The following is a 9,723-nucleotide window of genomic DNA, read 5'->3' as shown; positions in this document are numbered from 1 at the left end:
GAAGAAATATTACAACGTCAGAGCTTCCGAGGGAGACGGAACACAAGTTTCTATTTCTAACCAGAGGTTCTCACAGGAATCAAACTAGAGTGTGTGTGTGTGTGTGTGTGTGTGTGTGTGTGTGAGTGTGTGTGCATGGTTGGGTGTTTTGAAGCACTCTCCCATTTAGCCTTTAATTTGCCTGAAATACCTTCATTAAATACAGTTTGCCTGCAAGAAGACTATGAGACCCATAAAGCTTAAAAAATACAGAAACTCTGAATATATTTAGAACCACTGAATTACACACTTTTAATGGATGAACTGTATATGTGAATTGTACCTCCATAAAGCTTTTTTAATGCTACAGAAAAAAAGAAAAAGACGAGTAAACACTCAAGTCATTATAGTTGATGTGATTGCTATAAACATTATCATTTCAAATTGCTGTTCTTATGTAAAACTGTTTTCATTGCTCCACTGATCTATTTTTATGTCTGTAAAAGGTATTTGGGTGTCTCGGGCTAAACGGAATTCATCATTTTTTTCCAATTAAAAAGTATTGGAAATATTTCTTCACTCAGTGACTTTTGACTTAGCGTAAGTATTTTCAGGGACAGGTTAAAGAATTAAGCAAGAGATGGGTTTAATCGCTGGAAGCATAGAGTTAAGTTTGATGTGGAGATGAGTATCAGTGTTCATACTGAACTGATTTGCCCTGGGTGGCAGAGCTGAAATAGAGTCTGTCTGCTGAGAAAGACGTGAGCCTGCAAACAGGGAGGGGCCAAGATAATGGATGGTGTAGGGAGGGTAGAGAGGCCAGTGAAAGACAGAAAAAAAACCAGGCATGTTTTAGAAAAGGCAATTAGACCAGGACTAAAGCTGACTTGGATTGTAGTTTGCTATCTCACCAGCCAGACCATAGTTTGCTATCACAAAGTCAGTCAACTGGCTTTACTCAGCTCCAGATTTCAGAAAAGGAAATATAAAAACTGCATGCTGAAGAGTTAGGACTAATTTTCTAAGCTAAAAGGCAACTTAAGCCACTTGGTCTCTCTGACCTTATTTTGTGGAAGATGAACCTTGTAACAAACCAGAATTTTCAGCCTTGTTTTCGCAGAGAGAAAAACTGGAAAGCAATGGACTTAGGGTGCTTTTCTACTAGAAAATGAAATGTGGGCCATCTGAACGCCAGCAAACTTAGAAGAATATCTTTAAGGCATATACCAAAGGTATTACTTGGTCAATCAGAAGTTTAGAATTGGAATGTGTAATGCCTACAATTCTGAAGAAGATAAACGATGAAAATAGTATTCGTTAGTTATTGCCAGTAACTTGAGACAAAAAATAACTTAAGAGAAAAAAAGTGTCTGGGTTCTAACCAGGAAGTGCTGACTGTGAACTTCACTACATTGTTTTTTTCTGATAAAGGATGGAGAAACATTGAGTAACAAATTCAGCAACCCAAATGAAATTTCTTGGGTTTTTGTTTTTTGTTTTTTCATATTATATCTGATCCTAGTCAGGAATAGGAAAAAGAGAATATGATCCAAGAAAAAATAGCTACAAAGCATTATTTAAGTATTTGATGTTCTGGGTAGAATGGCTTGAAGCTCCCCCAGGGTCTAGGAACCTTGCTTTTTATTTTATTTTTTTAATATGTTTTTAGTGAGCCCTAACCAGTTTGGCTCAGTGGATAGAGCGTTGGCCTGTGAACTGAAAGGACCCAGGTTCGATTCCGACTAAGGGCATGTACGTTGGTTGCGGACACATCCCCAGTAGGAGATGTGCAGGAGGAAGCTGATCAATGTTTCTCTCTCATTGAAGTTTCCAGCTCTCTATCCCTTTCCCTTCCTCTCTGTGAAAAATCAATAAAATATATTTTTTTAAAAATACGTTTTTAGTGATTTCATAGAGGAAGGGAGAGGGAGAGAAGGATAGGCACATCAATGATGAGAGAGAATCATTAATCGGCTGCCTTCTGCACGCCCCCTACTGTGGGGGATCAAACCCTCAACCTGAGCATGTGCCTTGACCGAGAATCCAACCTTGACCTCCTGGTTCATAGGTCGATGCTCAACCACCAAGCCATGCCAGTTCGGCAGGACCTTACTTTTTAAACGAAAGTTTTCTTAAGGGGGGTTTTGCACATCTTAATGAAACCTTATACTTTCTTTTATAACAAATGGAAAGATAGATTCTATTGGAAAATGTGAATAATTCCAGAAATATTGAGACTTTTCGTTTCCTTTCAAACCTCGTTTCCTTTTAATATTCATCCACCTACAGCCCAAATTCTCCATGTATTTTGCCAGATGTTCTTTATTAACTACAAACTGGGTGATTATTTCTGCTTCATGAGATCCCTTAAACTCAAAAATAAAATAAAATGTAAAAGGTTCCAAGGCTGATCGATGGTGGTGATTGCAAGGAGAACGCCACAGAAGTTCCTCTGCGCCTTTTTCCCAATTAGGCCACTTCCGCCCCTAAAGGCTTTCCACAGCAATAATAAACCAGTCTGCGAGATCCCAGGATGCAGGAGCGGCATCTTTGAAAACCAAACCTCAATGATAAAAACATTAAAAGTGTAGATGGCAGGGCTGCCTTTGGCTTGCTCTCCCTTCCGCTTCCTCACGCCCACTCGTTTGTTGGCAGCGCCCAAATAAAACCGATTCTTTACAGCTTTATATTTACTAAGTGCTTCTGTCAGCTCCTCGCCTCCCCATCCCCCTCCACCCCCTCCCAATTTATTCTGTGAAGAGTCTGAACAGTGTTTGACTTTTAGTAAGGGTTCAGTAAATGTTGATGATGACCATAAGTACAGTCATTATCTGCAGACAGAAAATTATGTTCAATATTTAAATCCTAACCTACCTTATCAGTGATTTCTAGAGAAAGTCAGTGGAAGTTGAATTCTTTCAAACCCCAAATGATACATCTCTCTTTCTCGCTACATAAGATAGCTCTGCTCTCAAAGCTAATGGCATGGGGAGAACATGGGCAGGGGACTCTTCTAGATTAAAAGAACTCAAAGAATAAAGGCCTGGGGTAGGGCAGGGGTGGGGAGAAAGGGAGCAAAGGTGGGGGAAATTGGGGACATCTGTAATACAGTCAACAATAAGAAAAAAAAATTTTTTTAAGAACTCAAAGAGACATAACAAAATGCAATGTAATTCCAGATCCAGAAATAAAAATCTACACAATACATTTTGGAAACAATTGGTAAAGTTAGAATTGAGGCCGGGTACGGATTATATTATAGAACTGTTTATTTTATTAGGTATTATAATGGCATTGTGGCTGTAAAGGAGGATGTCTCTATTCTTAGAAGATGCAGGCTAAAATATTTAGTGGGAAAGCATTATGGTGTCTGCAACTGATTTTCAAATGGTTCAGCAAAAAGTTACATATTTAAATATAGAGAAAAAGCAAGTGTGAAAATTTTAACGACTGGTGAATCTAAAGGGTGTTTACTATTTTATATTTCAAATTTCCTATAAATTTTATAAAAAATTGGGACAAAAAATATAGCAAAAAATTATTTTACTAAAAATATCACACATTTCTTTACATATTTTACTGTTAACACATATAATTATACATTGTTGTTACTTATTTATACTTTATAAAAAGCATACCTATTCAACATAAATACTTAATCTGAAATTAACTACCTTAAACCAACTATTTAACTTTTAGTGCTCATGTATGAAGCTTTTTATCTTAAATATAAATAAAAATCACTCAACACCTACTTTAAACTAGAGACAGTGAGACGCCAGCTGTATGGATCATGAATTAATATTTCAAAGTTAAATTTTTCAATAGTTTCTTCTTTGTTTTTCTTCTTTGTCTAGCATAGTCTGCTTTAAGCTCAAAGTCGCATCTTGAAATCCAGGATTTAAGTCTAATACTTTCTTGAAATCTTCCAAGGCATCATCAAAGTATCCTGTACCAGAATCCAAAAAAAAAAAGAAATAGGAGAGAGAAACAGCTGAGTATTTTCTTACATAATTCACAGCAAAGTTAGGGTACACATGCTTTTATATTTATGAGCTTTCAACCCCTTCTACTGAAGACATTTTTCCTCTTAATAATGATATAGGAATGTCTACACCAAAACAATTGTGTCTGCCCTTCTAGAACAGTACTTCAATTTAGCTAGGGGTTTCCTTATTAAGATTTAACAGGTAAATAGCATAAACCATCATGAAATCTCAACAAAGTTATATCACCTGTTTTAGATAATTACAGTAAAATCAGGCAACAGGACATATTCTTTTTAACCCTTTACAATAAGAACCAGTACCTTGATTCCAAGGATTTAAAACTCCTTCACTTTACCTCGTCTCGTGTGCCTTCAAAGATTTTAACTCTGAAAACTTTCGCAGGTGATCACCAGCATTACCCTCCATTCGCCTTTGGGGATGTTACAGGCACAAAGTAATGGGGTCGCCCTCCCTCTCCGCGCCCACGTCCAATTCCCACCCCAGCGGGCCGCTGTGGTCTATACTGCCTATTGGAAGCTTAAAATAAACTCAGAACGACCCCACTGTTCCAGGCTCTAGACCTAAATTTGGCATCACTTCTAAGACTTACCGATCATTACATTCGTTTTACAACATGCAGGAGCTCCCCATTCAGCCAGTACAACTAAGGACCCCAGGAGAAGAAGAGTCTTACCCAGCCTATACAGGATCAGCCCTCGGTTGTAATAGGGAACTTCAAAATTGGGCTGGACTCCTATGGCCGACGTGTAGTCCTCCATGGCTTCGCAGAAATCAACCCTGAAGTACTTGATCTGCCCCCTGTTGTTATAGGCAGTAGCCAAATCCTCAGGGCTGCATTCGCTTTAAACAAGAAGTTCACGTGAAAAACACCGCGTTACCAAATCCCTCCCAGCTCCACCCTCCTTCTCTCTCGGGTTATTGTCAGACTTCATGGCCCACAGCTTGCAGCATCCCCTCTGAGAAACCAAGGGCACAGAAGGGAAAGCCTTCGGTGGGTCAGTTTGGTCTAACCCCGTTGTCTGCATCGGCAGCGCCACGTGGTCCATTGGGAAAGCCCATTCATGTTGCGGTGTGCTCCAAGCCCCTATTCACTGCCAACTTGTCTGGCTGAAATACAGTATCAGATTCCCTGTTCGCTTTCTAAGCACATGCCAGCAGGGCAAAGATGGCAGGTCAGACTCCAGCTGAGCGAGGAGGGAGAGCCAGAGCTGGAGTTCGCTGTGAACATGTCGCCAAGCTCACCATCAACTTTACCCTCAAATGTTTAAGTGATCCCAGAGCAGTGAGATCTGAAATCACTTCCACCGATAACGAGGTAAAAGTTCACCCTAAGTGAAAAGTCAGCTCGCTGATCCCCAGGGCGTGCTTTCTAGGCAGAGAGCTGCCCTCCCTGCCGATTGGCTGGGACCCTCCCCAAGGCCGGGCCGGCTTCCTGCTAGAGGGGTCTGAAGGCCCCAGTGCACTTTGGGGCTCCTGTGGGCAGAACCAGCTCTGCATCTGAGGGCTGCAGAGGCTGCCCAAGGAGCGTGAAGTGAACAGACATTCCGGAAAGGGAGTCCAGGCAGCCCCACAGGTTACACAGCCCTCCCCTTCCTCACCCTCCACCCCAAGGCCCTGCCGGACAAGTGTGCACAGAGAAACTCCTGGGCTCAGCTCTGCGTCAGAGATGCTTCTGTCTCCCTCTCTTTGTCCCCAAAGGGATTCTCAAATGTGAACCAACCAGGGAAGATACAGCCCAAACGCACCTGTTGTTTCTTTGCTATATAGTCCTCAGAACATATTTGTGGCTGTTGGTGTTATTAAAAGTCACTTCCCTTCATCTTGATCCTGGAAATGTGAGACAGTTGCTGGAACTACTGCTGCTCACAGCCTAGAGGTCTCCGTCGAGTCTAAGTTGGCTAGCCACGGAGTGGAACCACCGCAATTTTAGAAAATGTCTGTTTGCCTGGCTGACGTGGGGCAGTGGTTGAGCCTCCACCCATGAACCAGGAGGTCACAGTTGTGGGCTCCACCCCCAATAGGGGGCGTGCAGGAGGCAGCCGATCAATGAGATCAAAGATTCTCTGTCATCATTCATGTTTCTCTCTCCCTCTCCCTTCCTCTCTCTGAAATAAAAAACATATAAACATATTTTTAAAAATATTTCAAAAAAGAAAATGTCTGTTTCTATGAGCTATGACTGAAAGGGACTTCTGGATGCTATGAGCACCATTGCACAAGGGGGCACCCCCTTCATCTATTATACTAGGTGAGCTGTACCCCGTAAAGAGTTTTGAGAAAAAAGCAGCCTCAGGAGTTTGGTCATTAAATTTCCAAGCTTCAAAGTTTTAGTCATTAAATTTCCAAGCTTCAAAGTTTTGTTATAAATTTAATATATTCAGAGGATCATAGAATGTTTGATTCAGAATTAGATCTCAGTACAACAAACACTAAAAGCCTACTTTTCATGTGAAAGTTGTTTCATATTTTAAAGATATGGGCTAATAGTTAGAGCCCCAAATTTTTTCTGTAATATTAAAATTTTTATAATAACAGTATTTATGGTAATGTCATTGAACCAGATTACATAATCCAAATGTGGATGTTTAGCATTCACTAACTTTAGCAAAGAAAAAAAACATTTGGAAATTGGGTTATGGCTAAGGCTATATATACTTTTGGGTATGAAGAGACATACAAAGTTTGCAAAAACTATTTCAAAGTGATTCAGTGACCCAGTACTTTTCAAATAATTTTAAACTCTAAGAGATACATGTAAAGGAAAACGCTGAAGAATTCCGTTTCAATCCAGAGCTCCTAGAAGAACTGCAGAACTGTAAGGAAAGGGAAGATTCATTTCACAGATGAGAAACTGAGGCCGAGAGAAGGCACAAGCTATGCGGCAGCGCCAGGGCTGGAATTCAGGCACACGGAGCTCCTTCTACTAAGCCACGCAGGCTTTCTTTCTAAAACTGGCAAAGGGGCAGAAATGCTGTTTGCTACAGCTGCACACGGTGCCCTCAGGCGGAGCTGTGCCAAGGAGGAAGAGGAACAGGACTGGAGGGCATCGAGATGCCCGCTGCTGGATGAATACCCTTTGAAACCTCCTAGGTAAGCCAGAGCTGTGCGTCTCCCTCTGGACCGGAAAGCCTCAGTCCTATTGGTCTGAATGGGATTTCCGGGACCTGCAGACACCAGCGCAGCAGGCAGTTCAGTGCAGGCCTCTGCGCCCTGATGTGCAGTTTTGCATGAGAGGCCCGTGTGCAGGAATGGCTGCTCGGCTGTTGCTTTTACCTCTGAGCCCAATTGGCCACCAGGAGCCCTTCTTAGTAGGTGTCTTCTTTCTGAGGGATTGCAAAAAAAAAAGGGGGGGGGGGGGAAGGGAGCCCTAATGTGCACCCTGGCTTAAACCATCTACAGAAAACCAACAACCAAAAAAAAAAACAAAAAAAACTTTATTGACCCATCAGGAAAGCTCCAACCTTTCCTGGGCATTTGCTATGAAGGAACTAGTGATAAAGATATTGCGGTTATGTCTTCTTAAGAATCCTTTAACACTTAGAGATGCATTTGAAACACCCACAGACACAGAACATGAGGTCTGGGTGCAGGGATGGCACGGAAGCCGAACCGTGACGACCGGGAGGGTCATTGTACTGTGTTCCTTATATTTACACTTTTCTCCCGGCACGTGAGAAACCACTGCCTTGCTGTGACGCTGCGGCTGGGGTGCTCGCAGAGCCCTCACCGGGTCCCGGGATCCGCTGTTAAATGACGGGTGGAAAAGCGCTTTCCGCTCGGAGTCCCGAGAGAGGGGGACGTCCCTGGTGAGGACGGGCCGACGCTCCGGTGCCCCGTCACCCTCCAGGGCGCCCCACGGCGACGGCCAGGGGCCGCACTCCCGGACGCTCCCTCCCGCCTTCCGGAGAAAACGAGCACCTGCCCCGCGTCCCCGCAGCTAAGTCGGCCCTGGAGCTCAGGGGCGAGCAGAGCGGCTGCGCGGCCCCGGCGCCCACCTCGCGAGGACGCCGCCGGCCCCACGTCTCGCGATAGTTACCTCCCGGGCGGCGCTCCCGCGGAAGCTGCGCAGGCGCACTGGCGAATGTAAGCGGAGTACAGCGCCTCGGCCTCCGCGTACTCGCCCTTCTAGAAGTGGGCCTGGGCGAGGCCTAGGGTTGCGCGGCTTCCCTGCCCCTGCGGCCCCGACATCGCGGTCGGAGGTCTGGCCTTCGGGGTGGAAAGAGGGCAGATTTCAGGGGCGGAACCGCAAAGCCACTTCCGGACCCGGAGTTTACCCTCCGCGCTAGCCCGGGGGACAGCGCCGCGCAGGCGGAGCGCGCAGGCTGCCGGGAGAGCTGGGACCGGCCCTGGGAAGGGCAGGTCCTTCGTTACTGTTAGCCCTGCCGGCCTCGGTCCCCAGGAAAGTGATAGATCGAACTGGCTCCCCACCCCGTGGCCCAATGCTGCGAGCAGCTTGCCCTTTGTTACAATGGGGGGTAGGGGGGGCATGCCGGAAGCGGAAGAGACCTGGGTTGTTTTATGAATGGGGAAGTGCAGCACCTATCGGGTTTCAGCGTCTACCCGAGCAAGGCACCCCAGTTCCGAGCAGCCTCTGGTTAACCCCGAGACTGTGGAATCCCACTCAGTTGTCCCATGGTCCAGCGTCCCAATTCAAACTGTTCATTAGCTCCAAGACCATAGATTGTAAACTTATCAACCCTTTCGAACCTTGGGAATAGTATAAAGATTAATGAAATAGTGACTCCGTGTCAACGGTCTGTGGTCTATGATGTTACTTTACATTCCTTGACTTTTTATGCCAAAAGGAAACCCATATAGAAATTTAAGTATGTTTAATTCAAGTAAAAATTATGTAAAATGAACAATCCAGAGGAAATAAAAAAAAGCATTCCATGTGCAATCACATCAGAAAGAATAAAATACTTAGGAATTAACCAAGGAGGTAAAAGACTTCTACAATGAAACGTTGCAGAAAGTAAAGACATAAATAGAAAGACTTCCCATGTTCATGGATTGTAAAACTATATTTTACCAGTAAATATGCCATCACAGATTCACTGGAACCCCTCAAAACCCCAAAGATGCTTTTACAGAAATAGAAAAATCCATTCTAAATCCACATGGAATTTCAGGGGATCCCACGTAGCCAAAACAATCTTGAAAAAGAACAAAGTTGAAGGACTCATGCTTCCTGATTTAAAATCTTACTACAAAGCTACTACAGTGATCAAAATAGGGTGGCACTGGCATACAGCCGTCTTCTCAATAAATGGTGCTGGGAAAACTGAGTATCTGCATGCAAAAGAATGCAGTTGGATCCTAACCTAACACCATATTTAAAAATTAACTCAAGATGGATTAACGACCTAAATATAGGAGCTGAAAATACAAAATTCTTAGATGAAAACAAGACAAAAACCCTCGGATATGACACCAGTGGCACAGACAACAAAAGGAAAAATAAATTGGACTTCATGGAAATTAGAAACTTTGGTACAATAAAAAGGCTATCAACAGAGTAAAAAGACAACCCCGCGAAGGGAGAAAATATCTCGAATCGTGTATCTGATAAGAGTGGGGGATGCAGAGATGGAGATTCTGGGGGGCAGGCTGGCTGGTGTGTCCACCTGCTCATAGAACACACTCAGGATTCTGACATGGCGCCCCCATCACACGAGAAGCTCTGGTCTGCAGGACACCAAAGGGTTGTGCCCTGTGACAGGTGCGGGGGCCA

General features: G+C 43.9%; 1 protein-coding gene across 1 annotated transcript; it reads right to left on the bottom strand.

Annotated features, from left to right (window-relative positions):
- Positions 1 to 262: 262 nt before the first annotated feature.
- TTC32 (tetratricopeptide repeat domain 32) lies at positions 263 to 8,177 on the bottom strand. Its single transcript, XM_059660680.1, has 4 exons — positions 8,153 to 8,177; positions 7,717 to 7,984; positions 4,663 to 4,829; positions 263 to 3,928 (listed from the first exon to the last, which is right to left on the bottom strand). The coding sequence occupies exons 1-4, from the start codon at positions 8,175 to 8,177 to the stop codon at positions 3,801 to 3,803; spliced, it is 588 nt and encodes a 195-aa protein (XP_059516663.1). The 3' UTR covers positions 263 to 3,800.
- Positions 8,178 to 9,723: the final 1,546 nt, after the last annotated feature.

Source organism: Myotis daubentonii, chromosome 12 (assembly GCF_963259705.1).
Source record: "Myotis daubentonii chromosome 12, mMyoDau2.1, whole genome shotgun sequence".
Classification (NCBI taxonomy): domain Eukaryota; kingdom Metazoa; phylum Chordata; class Mammalia; order Chiroptera; family Vespertilionidae; genus Myotis; species Myotis daubentonii.
The sequence above is the reverse complement of the archived record's forward strand: the minus strand, read 5'-3'. Positions and strand labels throughout refer to the sequence as shown.